This window comes from Trematomus bernacchii, unplaced genomic scaffold, assembly GCF_902827165.1.
Source record: "Trematomus bernacchii unplaced genomic scaffold, fTreBer1.1, whole genome shotgun sequence".
NCBI classification, from domain to species: Eukaryota; Metazoa; Chordata; class Actinopteri; order Perciformes; family Nototheniidae; genus Trematomus; species Trematomus bernacchii.
The window spans coordinates 1,103,766-1,121,292 of NW_022987521.1; the positions used below are offsets into that span (position 1 = coordinate 1,103,766).

The 17,527-nt window shown below is 47.2% G+C and overlaps 1 protein-coding gene across 1 annotated transcript in view; it reads right to left on the reverse strand.

The window, feature by feature from the left end:
• Positions 1-17,527, reverse strand: part of LOC117472693 (protein NLRC3-like) — a 31,812-nt gene that overhangs the window by 13,510 nt on the left and 775 nt on the right. Inside the window, exons 3-6 of the mRNA XM_034118031.1 lie at positions 16,744-16,848; positions 13,682-13,786; positions 12,209-12,392; positions 10,120-11,963 (exon numbers count right to left, since the gene is read on the reverse strand). Of these exons, the coding sequence (XP_033973922.1) occupies positions 10,120-11,963; positions 12,209-12,392; positions 13,682-13,786; positions 16,744-16,848 (2,238 nt within the window). The remainder of the gene's footprint in view (positions 1-10,119; positions 11,964-12,208; positions 12,393-13,681; positions 13,787-16,743; positions 16,849-17,527) is intronic.

The window sequence follows — 17,527 nt, forward strand, 5'->3', positions numbered from 1 at the left end:
CCCCCAGGGCTCGGTACAGCCGTTTCACCCCCCCACATTGACGGATTTGACCCCTTTGCGGTTCTCACCAAAGTTGAGTGTGATGATTGCTGAGTCATGATGCACTATTTTGGGGTACATTTCCCCCATTATCAACACGGACTAGAGATGTCTCGGAGATGGCTCGGAGCCCACACCCTGGTTCTATTGTAACCCTGGAGGAATGTCACATGAGTCGATAGGGGACTGCTGCTGGCTAATGAAGGACTATTTTGGGGTACATTTCCCCCATTATCAACACGGACTAGAGATGTCTCGGAGATGGCTTGGAGCCCACACCCTGGTTCTATGTAACCCTGGAGGAATGTCCCATGAGTCGACAGGGGACTGCTGCTGGCTAATGAAGGACTATTTTGGGGTACATTTCCCCCATTATCAACACGGACTAGAGATGTCTCGGAGATGGCTTGGAGCCCACACCCTGGTTCTATGTAACCCTGGAGGAATGTCACATGAGTCGACAGGGGACTGCTGCTGGCTAATGAAGGACTATTTTGGGGTACATTTCCCCCATTATCAACACGGACTAGAGATGTCTCGGAGATGGCTTGGAGCCCACACCCTGGTTCTATGTAACCCTGGAGGAATGTCACATGAGTCGACAGGGGACTGCTGCTGGCTAATGAAGGACTATTTTGGGGTACATTTCCCCCATTATCAACACGGACTAGAGATGTCTCGGAGATGGCTCGGAGCCCACACCCTGGTTCTATGTAACCCTGGAGGAATGTCACATGAGTCGACAGGGGACTGCTGCTGGCTAATGAAGGACTATTTTGGGGGTACATTTCCCCCATTATCAACACGGACTAGAGATGTCTCGGAGATGGCTCGGAGCCCACACCCTGGTTCTATGTAACCCTGGAGGAATGTCACATGAGTCGACAGGGGACTGCTGCTGGCTAATGAAGGACTATTTTGGGGTACTTTTTTTTCATTTTCACCCAAATTTCCCTGGATGAAATATTTTTTAGTTTTTTTAGTTTTTAGCCCAGTTTTTGGCCACAGCGTTGCCTGGAGGATAGGACCGAGATATGACAGACTCTCTGGCCGCCTCACAAGTCACTATTGTCGGACACTTTCTTTGCTTTACCCCGGTTCTATCACTCTTTCCTCCTTTGACCATACAACCCGTTTCCTGCTGGGGTGGTGCCTGGTTCCGGGGTACCCCAAACCCTCTCATGGTCGGGGCACCATGTATTGATGCATCGGACCCAATGTTGCCATCACCAGCCCCGCGTTGGTGCGGAAGTGGGACCATCTGACCCGGTGGTAACCCAATACTTCCCTTCGTCCATGCACCATGAATTGATGCATCGGACCCAGTGTCGCAACCACCGCTCACGCTAACGCATATAAACGGAGAACTATAACATAATTTTGATCAAAATCATTATGTGTGTTTCAGGAAGGATGTCATCTGAATGCCCGGTGTGCAGACTCTTCTATCTGGCATTGAACAAACACCTTAAGCACAAGCATGCAGTGCGGAACTTGGAGGAGAGGGGAATCCTCCTGAAAATAGCCAGTGGAAGGATAAATGTTCGGACCAAACCCTGTCCCATCGCTGGGTGTTCGTACGCTGGGAAGAGACTGGACCGTCATGTAAAACATGACCACCCTGAGTTGTCCCGACATAAGGCACATCAGGTCATGGCAAGGCTGAAGCATAGTGTGGCACTGCAGTTGCTCCATGACCTCCGTGAGACTAACCCCATCATTGGAATGGCTACATCATTGGATATAGACAATGAGGAGGAATACCCCGGGCACCCTCCACCCTTCTCCCCACATACCGAGTGTGACAACGAGGACTGCAGGCAGGTGATGCTGGAAAATGTGGCATTGAGGGCTCAGAAGGATGCCCTCAATGATGAGGTGAAGACCCTGCGCTCCAGGCTGAAAAAGGAGCTAAAACCCAGGAAGCAGAGTGCTGCTGTTCTTGAGGAAGAGGACGAATGTATACGATTTAAGGGCCTGGCAATCCCAAATACCTCCGGCATAAACACAGTAGCCTCAGGCAGCAATACCCCTGTGAAGAGCCCGGTGAAGACTGTCATGCAGTCCCCAGTAACCTCCGGTAGCGAGACCCCTGTGAGGAGCCCGGTGAAGGACTGTCATGCTTGCAGTAGCCTCCGGTGGGAAGAGACCGGTCAAGAACCCTGTGAAGAGCCCAATGAAGACTGTCATGCTTGCAGTAGCCTCCGGTGGAAAGAGACCGGTCAAGAACCCTGTGAAGAGCCCAGTGAAGACTGTCATATTACCAGTTTCCTCCGGTAGCGAGACCCCTGAGAAGAGCCCGGTGAAGACTGTCATGTTTGCAGTAGCCTCCAGTAGCGAGACCCCTGTGAAGACCCCGGTGAAGACTGTCATGTTTGCAGTAGCCTCCGGTAGCGAGACCCCCTGTGAAGACCCCGGTGGAAACTGTCATGTTTGCAGTAGCCTCCGGTAGCGAGACCCCTGTGAAGACCCCGGTGGAAACTGTCATGTTTGCAGTAGCCTCCGGTAGCGAGACCCCTGTGAAGACCCCGGTGGAAACTGTCATGTTTGCAGTAGCCTCCGGTAGCGAGACCCCTGTGAAGACCCCGGTGGAAACTGTCATGTTTGCAGTAGCCTCCGGTAGCGAGACCCCTGTGAAGACCCCGGTGGAAACTGTCATGTTTGCAGTAGCCTCCGGTAGCGAGACCCCTGTATGCCGGAAGACCCGTGCCTCTAAGCTGGCTAATGACTTGCCCTCTCCCTCAAATTACTGGTCCACTGGGTGTGGACGGGGGAATACCATGCGTGAAATCACGTTGCCTAGAAGCATGGAGGCGTACCTTCAGACATACTTGGATCACTGTTTGGGTGTCGCTCCGACAGTAAAACAGAAAGACAATGTTGTGTCGAAGATCAGCCGGATAAAGAACTTCATAGTATACATGGCCCATGGTGTTAACCGCCTGTCAGACTGGCTGTTCCTAAGAAACATGAAGATGATCCGTGGCTGGAGCGAGTATATTGTAAAGCCGGGCCGGGCAGTCACAACATCAGAGTTCTTCCTGAAGAATGTGCACCAGTTCATGGGGTACATGTCTGAGTCAAAGCCCCGGGGGTGCAAGCTCACCCAGTCTGATATGACCCACATAATGAGAGAGGTGAAAGCCAACATGAAACACTTGAATAAGGCAGTCACTCTACATCAGTTTAAGGTGAAGAGGAACAAACTGGATCGTCTGCCGAGCCAGGCGGAGCTTCTCGCCGCCATGGCGGCCGCTGAGAAGCGCATCCCGGAGCTCCTCGACCTGATGGCCGGCACGCCGACCTCAACCACCCAGAAGCTTCTCTATGGCTATCTCACCCTCCATTGGAGCCTCCTGTATGGCCACCGTACGGGCGTGTACGCAAACATGAAAAACAGTGAGGTCTTAGAGGCAGCCATAAGGGGAACTGCTGAGGGCTACATCATCCATGTGCAGGATCACAAGACGGCCAAGACATATGGCGAAGCACAGCTGGCGCTTACAGTAGAGGAGTTTAGCTGGGTCATGCGGTGGATGGGGATTAAAGAGGCATTGCTGGGTCCTCAGAATGAATTCTTCCTTTTCACAAGGGGGAATCGGGCCTCCAAGAACCTGAACGCTCACTTGAAGAGGGCATGGGCTGATGCTGGGCTAGAAACAGCCGTCACCTTCACAATCCTGCGCACTGCCCTGGCTGACAATATCAAGCATCACCAAGATCCAGAAAGCCGGTCGATTCTCGCCAGGTTTATGTGTCACGACGTAACCACGGCGGACCGGTTCTACGCGAATGCGCCAGGTATAAAGGAGGCATTGAGAATCCGCTCCATGTTCAGGGCGTCATCAGATGCGGCAGCAGCTGCATCATCATCAGAAGGATGTCTACCGCTGTCAGATGGGGAGACCTCCGAAGAGGGCTGCTATAACAGTACAGCTCTATCATCTTCACCTGATGGGTCATTGGAGCGGCAGCAGCAGCGGAAGCGGAAGCGGGAGGGAAAGAGGCCAATGAAGTCGGGACCGGGGCTGGTTGACACTCCTGATGATGGGGCAGGGGCCGTGGACTCAACCTGTTTGCCCTGGTGCACCGTAAGAATTAGACGCCTAATTTGGTCCCCTGAATCCCGCTAAACATTGTGAATATGTATACCGTGTATATAATTATTATTATAATCCTGTGTATACATTTTGTAAATAGTACAATATCTCCAGGGCGCATAACTGCACTTTACAAGCCAGGAAAGGTGCCAGAATCCTGGGCATACATTTTGTTAATAGTGCAACACCTCCAGGGCGCATAACTGCACTTTAAAACGTAGGTTAAGAAATTTAGTAGTACTGTTATAGTAGCAGTAGTACGTGTAAATAGTTTATGTTTTAGCCTCTCTGTACTGTCAACTGTGTTTTTTGTTCAAATAAAATAAAAAATAAATAAAAAACAATAACCTTGATGGTTACCAGGGGCAGAAAAAGTGCCACTTTCCATCAGCACCGGGGAGGCACTCTCCTTGGTGCTGAACCCTGTGATGAGCGCTCAAGTGTTGGCGGAGGAGGTGTAAGCCAGAGGAGGGTGAACAAAAGTTAAAGTGTTTGAACCTCCAGCCCAGAAGGGGGGGTGATGCCGTGAAGAAAGCCGAATATGGATGCTGATGGGCGGACACAGAAGCACCATAAAACCACCCCCTTGTAAGGTCACCAGGGGCACGAGAATACCCTCCAGCCCAGAAGGGGGGGTGATGCCGTGAAGAAGGCCGAATATGGATGCTGATGGGCGGACACAGAAGCACCATAAAACCACCCCCTTGTAAGGTCACCAGGGGCACGAGAATACCCTCCACAGAAGGGGGGGGTGATGCCGTGAAGAAGGCCGAATATGGATGCTGATGGGCGGACACAGAAGCACCATAAAACCACCCCCTTGTAAGGTCACCAGGGGCACGAGGTTCTGGTGGGTGTGAATACCTGTGTTTAGTCCGTGGGGGAGTGCTTAACTGTGGGGGCCCGGGGACTCAGGGTGTGCAAGGTTATGGAGGTCCCACTGTTAGGGGCCCATGCTGGAGGTAATTAGTCCGTCCTTGGGGCTCTGTGAGCGGGCAAAAAGAGGTGATTTCCCCCTGGTCTCTGCTGGAGGTGCAGAGTCCCACTGTTAGGGGCCCATGCTGGAGGTAATTAGTCCGTCCTTCGGGGCTCTGTGAGCGGGCAATGAGAGGTGATTTTCCCGGTCTCCGCCCTGGAGGTGTGAAATAAACAGAGTCCCCCTGTTAGGGACTGGTGCTGGAGGTCTCTAGTCCGTCCTTCGGTGCTCTGTGAGCGGGCAAAAAGAGGTGATTTCCCCCTGGTCTCTGCTGGAGGTGCAGAGTCCCACTGTTAGGGGCCCATGCTGGAGGTAATTAGTCCGTCCTTGGGGCTCTGTGAGCGGGCAGAGAGAGGTGATTTCCCCCTGGTCTCTGCTGGAGCTGTGAAAGAAACAGAGTCCCACTGTTATGGGGACATGCTGGAGGTAATTAGTCCGTCCTTGGGGCTCTGTGAGGGGGCAGAGAGAGGTGATTTTCCCCTGGTCTCTGCTGGAGCTGTGAAAGAAACAGAGTCCCACTGTTATGGGGACATGCTGGAGGTAATTAGTCCGTCCTTGGGGCTCTGTGAGGGGGCAGAGAGAGGTGATTTCCCCCTGGTCTCTGCTGGAGCTGTGAAAGAAACAGAGTCCCACTGTTATGGGGACATGCTGGAGGTAATTAGTCCGTCCTTGGGGCTCTGTGAGGGGGCAGAGAGAGGTGATTTTCCCCTGGTCTCTGCTGGAGCTGTGAAAGAAACAGAGTCCCACTGTTATGGGGACATGCTGGAGGTAATTAGTCCGTCCTTGGGGCTCTGTGAGGGGGCAGAGAGAGGTGATTTCCCCCTGGTCTCTGCTGGAGGTGCAGAGTCCCACTGTTAGGGGCCCATGCTGGAGGTAATTAGTCCGTCCTTGGGGCTCTGTGAGCGGGCAGAGAGAGGTGATTTTCCCGGTCTCCGCCCTGGAGGTGTGAAATAAACAGAGTCCCCCTGTTAGGGACTGGTGCTGGAGGTCTCTAGTCCGTCCTTCGGTGCTCTGTGAGCGGGCAAAAAAGAGGTGATTTCCCCCTGGTCTCTGCTGGAGGTGCAGAGTCCCACTGTTAGGGGCCCATGCTGGAGGTAATTAGTCCGTCCTTGGGGCTCTGTGAGCGGGCAGAGAGAGGTGATTTCCCCCTGGTCTCTGCTGGAGCTGTGAAAGAAACAGAGTCCCACTGTTATGGGGACATGCTGGAGGTAATTAGTCCGTCCTTGGGGCTCTGTGAGGGGGCAGAGAGAGGTGATTTCCCCCTGGTCTCTCCTGGAGGTGTGAAATAAACAGAGTGCTACATTTTGTAAATAGTGCAATATCTCCAGGGCGCATAACTGCACTTTACAAGCCAGAAATAATGTTTAAATGGTCGGGGAAAGTATTTTTAAATGTCTGGAAGAGAGTTTTAGACAGTCATTTTGCACGAAATCATTTAACATAGACGCTCTCCTGAAAATGCACAGAATATGTGCTTTTTCAGGAGACCGTCAATGTTAAATGATTTCGTGCAAAATGACTGGCTAAAACCTCGGAATAAGTGTTTGAAAAGCGGGGAAAAGTTGTTTAAAATAGTCTGATACCTCCAGGGCGCATCACCAAAAATGTACAAGCCAGGGAAGATGCCTGAATCCCGGATACTTTAGGTCTGTCACTTAGGGTGACCGCACCACTCCGACGCTCCCGAGAGTGGACGTCCATTGTTTGTAAGGCACCTAAGAGGGAGTAGAGGAGAGGGCTGAGCACGCAGCCTTGAGGGGCACCGGTGTTGAGGATCAGGGTGGAGGATGTGATGTTTCCCACCCGCACTGCCTGGGGTCTGCCCGTCAGGAAGTTCAGGATCCAGTCACAGAGGGCGCTGTTGAGCCCGAGGTCTCTGAGCTTGATGGCCAGCTTGGAGGGCACAATGGTATTGAATGCTGAACTGTAGTCAATGAACAGCATTCTCACATATGTGTTCCTGTTCTTCGGGTCCAGGTGTGAGAGGGCAGTGTGGAGGGTGAGGGCTATGGCGTCGTCTGTGGACCTGTTTGCTCTGTAGGCAAACTGCAGGGGGTCCAGAGATTCAGGGAGGGAGGAGGTGATGAATGATTTGACTAACCGCTCAAAGCACTTCATTACGGTGGAGGTGAGTGCTACTGGGCGGTAGTCGTTGGGGCAGGTGATGATTGTCTTTTTCGGGACAGGAACGATAGTGGAATGTTTGAAGCATGTGGGGACTACAGACTGCAGCAGGGACCTGTTGAAGATGTCTGTGAACACCTCTGCCAGCTGAACTGCACACACCCTGAGAACACAGCCAGGGATGCCATCAGGTCCAGGAGCCTTGTGTTGGTTAACCCTTTTAAAGGATTTACACACATCTGCCCTATTTAAAACAAAGGGGCAGTGTAGCTCCTGGTCCCTCTGTACCTCCACAGCCTGGCTGCTCTCAAAGCGTGCAAAAAAACTGTTCAGCTCATCTGGGAGAGATGCGCACGCAGACACTCCCGCAGCACCTCCCGCTGCTCCTTTGTAGTCAGTCATTGTCCTTAGTCCCGCCCACATATTCCTAGTGTTACAGCCTTTGAAGTCAGATTCCACCTTCTCTTTGTACTGTCTCTTTGCATTTTTAATTGCTCTCCGGAGATCATACCTAGACTTCCTGTACTCCTCCAAATCCCCCGCTCTGTGCGCGATAGTGCGCGCTTTCAGCTTGCCGCGCACATCAGAGTTTATCCAGGGCTTTTCATTTGGGAATGTCCGTACAGAAACCTTCGGTACCACGTCATCGATGCATTTCCCAATGTAGCAGATGACAGTGTCCGTGTGTGTGTTGATGTTATTGTCCTCAAACACACTCCAATCCGTAGATGCAAAGCAATCCTGCAGTGCTGAATCTGACTCCTCGCTCCATCGCTGTACTGTCTTTGTAATCGGTCTGTCCCTTTTAAGTTTCTGCTTGTACGCAGGCAACAACAGTAGTGAGATGTGGTCTGATTTGCCGAAGGGAGGGCGAGGGAGAGCCTTATATCCATTCCGGAAAGGGGAATAAACATGGTCCAATATGTTTCCCACGCGCGTTGGGTAGTTGATGTGTTGGTAATATTTTGGCAAAACCTTCTTCATGTTGGCGGTGTTGAAATCTCCGGCCACAACGAACGCCGCATCTGGCCGTGAAGTCTCGGTCTTATCAATAATCCCAAACAGCTGATCGAGTGCCGTGTTGTTGTCGGCGAGTGGCTGCGGGGGGACATACACTGCTGTTATCACAACAGATGTGAATTCCCTCGGCAGATGGAAGGCCCGACATGAGATCATGAGGTGCTCTATATGTGCGGAACAGTCCGATGAAATAATCTTCACATCTGAGCACCAGTTGTTGTTAGTCATTACACACACACCGCCTCCCTTACTTTTCCCCGAGTTAGCAGTCCGGTCCTGACGAAAAATAGAGAATCCATCAGGGACAATGGCGGAGTCCGGGATAGCGGGGTTGAGCCAAGTCTCAGTGAGAATTAACACGTTACAGTTCTTAATGTCCCGTTGAAAAGCAATCCGGCTTCTGAGTTCATCTAGCTTATTTTCAATGGATTGAACATGAGCCAGAAGAATACTCGGAAGAGGGGGTCGATTCTCTCGTTTCCTCAGTCTGACCAGCAGCCCGGCCCGGCACCCGCGTTTTGTCTTCTTCTTGCGTCTCTCAGGTAGAACAGCAACAGGTAGCCATGGTGAATCTCCATTGTCTGTCGGAGGGTTATTTTTGTCAACGAAGTTTCGCAATTGAAGAAGTTCCTCTCTGCTATATTGTATGGCAGAGTAGGTGCGGTCGGCTAGCATGTTGCGAACCATGTTAAAAGTAAAACGGCAAAAGTAAAATAAATATGTACAAAATACGAAAATGGGCAAAGTTGGAGAGGAGCACAAAGACGATGCGGCCATCTTCACCGGCGCATCACATCAGATTTTTCCAGGTTGAATTGAGGCGAATATGTGTAATGTTCAGAGGTTGTTGTGTTTAATGTTCATGATAATATTTGTCATTATTCAAATGATAATAAACAAACATTTGCATAAAGCATATTTGTCCACTCATATGTTGATAAGAGTATTAAAAACTTGAAAAATATCCCTCTAATGTACATTTAGAACAGATAAAAAATGAGCGATTAATTTGCGATTAATCGCGATTAACTATGGACATCATGCGATTAATCATTTTAATCGACTGACAGCCCTATAGTTAAAACAAGAGGAAACATTATATTAACTTGAAGCATTTGATGAATAAATATTTGACATATGTTCTGATAGAGATTTGCTGTTAGTCCATTTTATATTATATATCATAATATATTATAGTAGAGTTTAATGTGTGAGTTGTCAGTGTGATCTGATCACTTGTGTGTGCTCCTGCTGTGAGTGAATGTTACCAAAGAAAAATAAATCAAATAAATCACTTGAAAATATTAGAGATGTACATATTTAAATGTTAATTAATATTTGGATGTGAATGATGGATGTTTAGGCTTCTCTGAGCATCTGAACATGTGTTGCGCACAAAAACACAATTAACAAACCAATAAAGTTTCAATATTTTAAACTGAATACCATCAGATGTTCTCAGTATATCAGCATTAAAACATAACTCTGTTATTGGTGGGAAATGATATAGATCTTATTTTAAACTCCAACACATTGTGATTCAAACGTGTCTGTTTATTGATAAAGAAACTACTAGAAAGTAATAATAACATGTTTCTGTGATAACTGTAAGTCCTGCTGTGTGGTATGATCACATTCTGAGAAACCTCTAAAGTCCTTCATGTGTTTGACATGTCGCCTCCATCACTCAATATGAAGAGAGGAACGGTTCAATTGAACTATTATTATAAATAAATAGAAGAACAGTGTTGGTTTTATTTTGCTCTCAGTATTTAAACAACAGAAATGTTAAAGTGTTTATTTTAATAATTAAACTCCTGATCCACATTAGTTTATAAAGATAATCACATCTGGACTTACTTGGCCTTCCTGCAGTTCCTCACAGCTGGAATCAGTCTCTGTTTCCCCTCCCATGATGTGTTGTACTGATCCAGGTCCAACTCATCCAGAACCTCCTCTGACATCTGCAGCATGTAGGCCAGAGCAGAGCAGTGGATCACAGAGAGTTCCTTCCTTGATCTGTTCTCTGACTTCAGGAACTCTGTGATCTTCTGATGTACTGAGTGGTCCTTCATCTCTGTCAGACAGTGGAAGATGTTGATCATCCTGTCAGGAGAGATTTCTTCACTGCTCATCTCCTTCAGGTTGTTGATGGCTCTCTGGATGGTTTCTGGTCTGATGTCTTTGCGACCCAGCTGGCCTTTGAAGAGTCTCTGGATGATTTCTGGACGCTTGTCTGTGCGACCCAGCAGGCCTCCTAACAGTCTCTGGTTGGACTCCAGAGAGAGGCCGTGGAGAAAGCGGACAAACAGGTCCAGGTGGCCATTTTTACTACTGAGGGATTTATCCATGGCTCCCTTGAGGAAGACATCCAGGGATGGGTAATCCTGATATCTGTTCTCATAGGGCCGGTCTCCCTGCAGGAAGTCCTTCAGTACCGCTGTGTTCCTGTAGGTGTAACAGTGAAACATGTAGACTGCAGCCAGAAACTCCTGAATGCTCAGATGAACAAAGCAGTAGACTGTTCTCTGGAAGATCACACTCTCTCTTTTGAAGATCTCTGTACAAACTCCTGAGTGCACCAAGGCCTCGGTGACACCAAGACCACAGCGCTGCAGGTCTTCTTGGTAGAACATGATGTCTCCTTTCTCCAGATGTTCAAACGCCAGCCTCCCCAGCTTCAGAAGAACCTTCCTGTCAGCCTCCGTCAGCTGCTGTAGACTCGTCTGATGTCCCTCTTCATACTTCTGTTTCTTCCTCTTGGTCTGGACCAGCAGGAAGTGTGAGTACATGTCAGTGAGGGTCTGGGGCAGCTCTCCTCTCTGGTCTGTAGTCAACATGTGGTCCAGAACTGCAGCAGTGACCCAGCAGAAGACTGGGATCAGACACATGATGTGGAGGCTCCTGGAGCTCTTGATGTGAGAGATGATTCTGCTGGACAGGTCTTCATCACTCGATCTCCTCCTGAAGTACTCCTCCTTCTGGGCGTCAGTGAAGCCTCGTACTTCTGTTACCCTGTCCACACACTCAGAAGGGATCTGATTGGCCGCTGCAGGTCTGGAAGTTATCCAGACGAGAGCCGAGGGAAGCAGCTTCCCCCTGATGAGTTTTGTCAGCAGCACGTTGACTGAGGACTGCTGTGAGACATCAGACACAACCTCATTGTTTCTGAAGTCCAGAGAAAGTCTGCTTTCATCCAGGCCGTCAAAGATGAACAGCACTTTGCAGACAGCCAGCTGCTCTGCTGTGACCTTCTGTAAGGTTGGATGGAAAACATGGAGCAGCCTGAGAAGACTGTACTGCTCACCTTTGATCAGGTTCAGCTCCCTGAAGGAGAGCGGAATCACCAGACTGACATCTTGGTTTTCCAAAACCTCGGCCCAGTCCAGAGTGAACTTCTGCACTGAGAAGGTTTTTCCAACTCCAGCGACTCCGTTGGTCAGGACCGCTCTGATGAGAGTCTGTTGGTCGGGTAAGGCTTTAAAGATGTCCTGGCACTTGATTGGAGTGTCATGGAGGGTCTCCTTCTTGGAAGCGGTCTCCAGCTGCCTCACCTCATGTTGGGTATTAACCTCTTCACTCTGACCTTGTGTGATGTAGAGCTCAGTGAAGATCCTGTTGAGGAGGGTTTCACTTTGATCAGTTCCTTCAGTCACATGTTCACATCTCCTCCTCAGACTGAGCCTATGTTCATCTAAAACCTGCTGCAGACCACTATCTGCTGCAAGAGAAGGAAACAGGAGAGAATCAGAAAATGCTTTTGAGAATCTAACAATGAAACTAATAAAAATAGACTGAGTTGAAATGTTTTGCAAACAGCTTAATGTCTATGCTCTACAACAGTATGCCTCATCAAGACCAAATGAACCAGGAAGAGGAATAAAACGCTGCATGAGTTCGGCCTCTTACCTCGTACAGAGCTGGTCTGACTGGCTGTCTGCAGTCCAGCTCTGGTTCTGGATCTTTCTCCGCACTGGGGACAGGAGGGGTCTCCTGATGGAGGACGCTGCTCCCAGTATGAGGTGATGCACTGTCTGCAGAACCAGTGTCCACAGCTGGTAGAGACTGGATCCTTCAGGACGTCCTGACACAGAGCACAGCTGGACACAGGAACAGGACTCTTCCTCTTCCCTCTGTGGAGATGAACACATCCTTTATAGCACTTTGAGGAGCTGATTATCACCAAAGGTACAACAAGGGGGCACATTTTAGTTTGATATTTAAAAAACGTTCTATACATTATACCTTTGTGATCCGGTAGATAGCTTACAATTCACATGATCATAAAACCAAAGAGCATCCTGTCTGGATTCATGACATCCCCCAGAGGAGCACAAGTTCACTGCATCTACTAAGACACACAGCTGTATTAACCTGGTGCTTTATAAACCCAACTTGCATAGAATCTGCTGTGAATTAATATCAATAAACATATGGAAAGGATGCCTAAATAACAACAGAATGATACTGATTTGTAAAAAGCCTGTGTTAATGCTTTGTCAGGTCTGTCTCCAACACAACGAGCATAAACATTTAAAAAATTTTGTTTTCTGAATGAGATGGGTTTGATTAAAGCTAGGCTAACATTGTAGCTGCTCCATCAGCCCTCAGAGTAACTTCATGTAGTCATAAGTACAGCAGTGACTATATTGTTAGCACCACAGACAGTCTCTGGTTTAAACAGGTACATTAATAACCATTAGGGATGCTCCGATCGATCGGTCACCGATCGAGATCTGCCGATACTCACTCTCTACCGATCGATCGGTGCTCTCTAAACATGCCGATCGCGAGAGCCGATCGCATGATGTAAAATACATGACACTTTTCTCTGTGCGCGGCAAAACAAGCTCGCCAAAATGGCTTCACCGGTCTGGCATTATTTTATGGTGTCCGAAAAAGACAGTAAAATAGCGGTATGCAACGTGTGTGAAGCAGAAATCCTGCAGCTCCGCCCGCTGTGACGGACCGGTGAGCGGAGCGAAACACACAAGAGTTAGACCTAAAGGCCCTGACACACCAGGCCGAAATCAGCCGTCTTCGTTAGTCGGACGACAAAGCGTGCCCTGTCGCCCAAACTCAATTTGGTGTGTCCCGAACCGTCGGCCGCGACACGCCTTATTTGGCCTTTCACGGCCGACGCACGGCCGATTCAACATGTTGAATCGGCCATGCGTCGGACAGAGGCAGTCGGACCAAGAAATCACTCTGATTGGCTGTTCAGCTAGCGAATCAGTGCATGAGAAGCGAAACGGTTGCTTGAGAATGTCTTGAATTATCCTCAAATAATGTTAGCTTGCTGTACTCTGCTGCGTGTTTCCTTTACAAACTGCTCACATGATATCATTAAAGAACAGTTTAATGTATTAGATTACAAACAAACTGAATCCTCTTCAGGTCAGGTTACAGTAGAAACTCTTACTTTGTGTCTGAGGGTCCAGGTTCATTTCTGAAGGTTGGAGGGTCCCCCATAGACCAGTCACTCTTCAGAGACAGACCGCTGGGGACTGGAGACTCTGCTCTCTGTCTGTGGAAACAACACATGTTTTAAACATCATTAGTTTATTTAAAGAGCAGATTTTGATCCATGACTGTTCACCTGATTAACGATTTTTAGAGTTTTTGAGTCTTGATTGTAGGTTTCTGTTGTTAAAATTCATTTGAGTGTGAAACGTTTTACATATTTGTATTTTGTTTGCTTAATTTAACACAAAGTCCAACATGTAGAGAGTGAGGATGATTTCACTGGTAGATCATTTACTATTGCTGTAAAGTCAAACAGAGCCTAAGGCTATAATAATTATAAAATAAATACAGATTACAATTAGTCGAACAATAATATATATAAATACATATCAATAAAAAAATAGCTTAAAGGTAGGGTAGGTAAGTTTGAGAAACCGGCTCGAGATCGCTAGAATTTGAAAATACACAACCGGAGAAAATGTGCCACTTCCTTACAGAGCCCCTCCTCCAACACACACGAACGCGCACATGACCAATGAGGGCACGAGATAAGTTTGTGCACAGATGGAAGGCTGACAGGTAGGTAGGCCATCCAGTTATTTTAGCCGGGCTGGCTAAAATGATTGGTCATGCTTTTTACAGTACTACGGCTTCCACAGATGAAATTTTTTTATGGATTTTTTGTCAAAGCACTTCAGATATTCATTGCTATCGGGATGTTAAGAGCATTCCATGGAATATAACAAAAAGTGTATCTCGAGCCGGTTTCTCAAACTTACCTACCCCACCTTTAATCTTAATAAGAAATGAAATCATTAGCGTTACAAATATGTTCATTTAAATACAAATGACCCATTATAGAAATTGAGTGTGTAATGATTGCAGGCGGTCCTCCTCTGGCAAGCGTGTGTAATCACACTAATCAGAAAGCCCCGGTGCCGCTACCTGAAGGCCCTGACACACCAGGCAGTCACCAGAGAACTCGCCGACACCGACACCGACAGTTCCATCGACGAGTTCTCCTGCGTCTTGGCCATGTGTCGCACTGGAAATCACCGCAAAGACTTCAGCCGAGCACGTACGAACTGCGTGAGTGGCAATAACTCTCCTTACCAGCAGGCGGCGGGTAGTGTGTATTCGTCATTCAAAATAGGAAACAACCGGAAGACAGAGAAGAAGAACAGACTGATACAAACAAACAACAAATAGCGTGTGCGTTCCATTTTCACTCTCGTCCATCGAAAACATGTTTTAGAATATAGAAACACATGAATGATGAAATGAGCACATAAAGTGCAGACATACTATAAAATCACAGTTAATAGACCTGCATCTGATGATCGCAGTGTTTTGGCGGGTGTGTAGTTTATTGAGTCAGCAATGTAATAATGGCCACTTCTTGCTAAATTTACGATGAGATGAAAAACCGGACTTGACCAAACAAATCACGGAGCTCTCAGCAGAGGACAGCCGGGGACGCTCCCACCGATATCAGAGATGTCCCTGCTATGTGTGGGAGGTAAGAGAGGACATTTAAGGGCTATGTTTGATGTCTTTAAGTATCACCTGCTGGTGTTTAGCTGCTGTCCTGTGCCTTTTTAAATCGTTTGTTTACGTCCCTCACTTCCGTTTCACTTCTCATTTGCTAGCTGAACAGCTGATCAGAGTGGTTTCTTGGCCCGATAGCTTGTGGCCGTATTTTGGCCGATTCAACATGTTGAATCGGCCGGGTGTCGACCGTGAAAGGCCAAATAAGGCGTGTCACGGCCGAGGGTTCGGGACACACCAAATTGACTTTGGGCGATAAGGAACGCGTTGTCGCCAGACAACGCAAGACGGCCGAATACGGCCTGGTGTGTCAGGGCCTTTAAATAGTTGGTGCGTGCGAGTCGGTGACACACTGAAGCGTGCAGACAGGAGGCAATCTACCAAGGCAGGACAGGCAGCCGGTCAGACACTCAGATCCATAGTGTTGTGTGAGAGGTCCGCAGAGCCACGGTGCGCTAAGATGTTTTATGTTCTGGTAAATTGTTTGCGTGTGTGCCACGTGTCCTTTTATAACTCTGCGCGTCATTGTTTATATATTAAGCATCAATTTGGTGCGCTGATTTTGCAGAACATTCTGAGCTTAGACTCTCTGTTAGTTATTGTTAAAAGGATAGGTAAAAGAAGGACCTATTTAATTTAACATCCTGCAATTAGCCTACTCTGATAGGTGTTAAAAGGATATAAGATGTTAGGAGGTTAAATACATTGAATTTAAGAAGAACAATAAATAAATAAATACAATCAAATATTTATTGTTTAAAAGTATTCATTTAGATTTACTAAAAACCTTTCTAATAAAATCCTGTTAATTTAGTTCACTGAATATTCCTGCTACAATGGAGAAAATAATCTTTCTTGTTTAATTTGATTTATTAAAAATATTGCTAGTAAAGTCTTGTTTAATTAGTTGAATACTTCTGTTAAAACAGTAAAGAATATTTCTTGTTAAAATAAAAATCATTTGATTTGTTACAAATATTTTTATTAAATCCAGTTAATTAAATCTACAGAGATTTAAAAAGAGCTTGGGTTTAGAGAATTGATGTTTAAAATTAATATTTCTGTGCTTAGTCTGCCCAGTTTATTTGTAAAATATTCACAATAAGGCAGCAGTGTCAGTGTATTGTTTGCATGCTTTGTTTATTTTAATAACTTGCAAGTTGTCTAAATGCATCCTTCTTGTTTCAAAGGTTTTCCCCCTACACTAAATGACCCATTCAGCAAGTAAATGGACTTCTGTTTGAAGTAAACTGCTGAAATAAAAGACTGGAAAGTAAAGCTGTGTCTTTGGAGTGGAATCCTGTTCAAAGTCAGTAGATGCCTCAAGTCCCTTTCAAGTGGGGAAACTGCACCAAAATCAGAGGAGACTTGACTATTGCTGATGATGACAAGGAGCAAGAGTTCAACTTTGTTGATACACTAAAAACTGAATCCTCTGCAGGTCAAGTTACAGTAGAAACAGACTCTTACTTTGTGTCTGAGGGTCCAGGGTCATTACTGAAGGTTAGAGGGTCCCCCATAGACATGTCACTCTTCAGAGACAGACAGCTGGGGACTGGAGACTCTGCTCTCTGTCTGTGGAAACAACACATGTTTTAAACACCATTAGTTTATTTAAAGAGCAGCTTTTGATCCATGACTGTTCACCTGATTAAAGATTTTAAGAGTTTTTGAGTCTTGATTGTAGGTTTCTGTTGTTAAAATTCATTTGAGTGTGAAACGTTTTACATATTTGTATTTTATTAGCTTAAAGGGGACCTATCATGCAAAATGCACTTTTGTACGTCTTTTCTACATGAATATGTGTCCCCGGTGTTCCAGGGAACTCACCAAGTGTCAGAAAACACAACCCTCTCTATTTTCCTCCATACCCAAATCTCTAAAAAAGGGGCTGCAACGGATCTGATAAAAACTGATCCAGATTTGAACACTGTCCTGACGTCAGGACGGTGGCGCTACGGCTATTGGGCCAACTCCACCAATCAGGAGGAGACAGCCACGGCCATTGCCGTTCGAAAGCGCTGGAGACGCTGTAGTACATATGCCAGGCCTGTAGGTGGTGCTGTTCTCACTGAATCTGCCCTTGCAAAAACAGGGCTAAAAAAGTGCAAATTGAGCGAAATGAGGCATGGCTAAAATGCATGATCTGTTTGGTATTTTGAAGAAAAAAAAAGTATAAATATGCCTTATATAGGTATGGTCCTACACTATATTATTCAAATATAGCATGATAGGTCCACTTTAATTTAACACA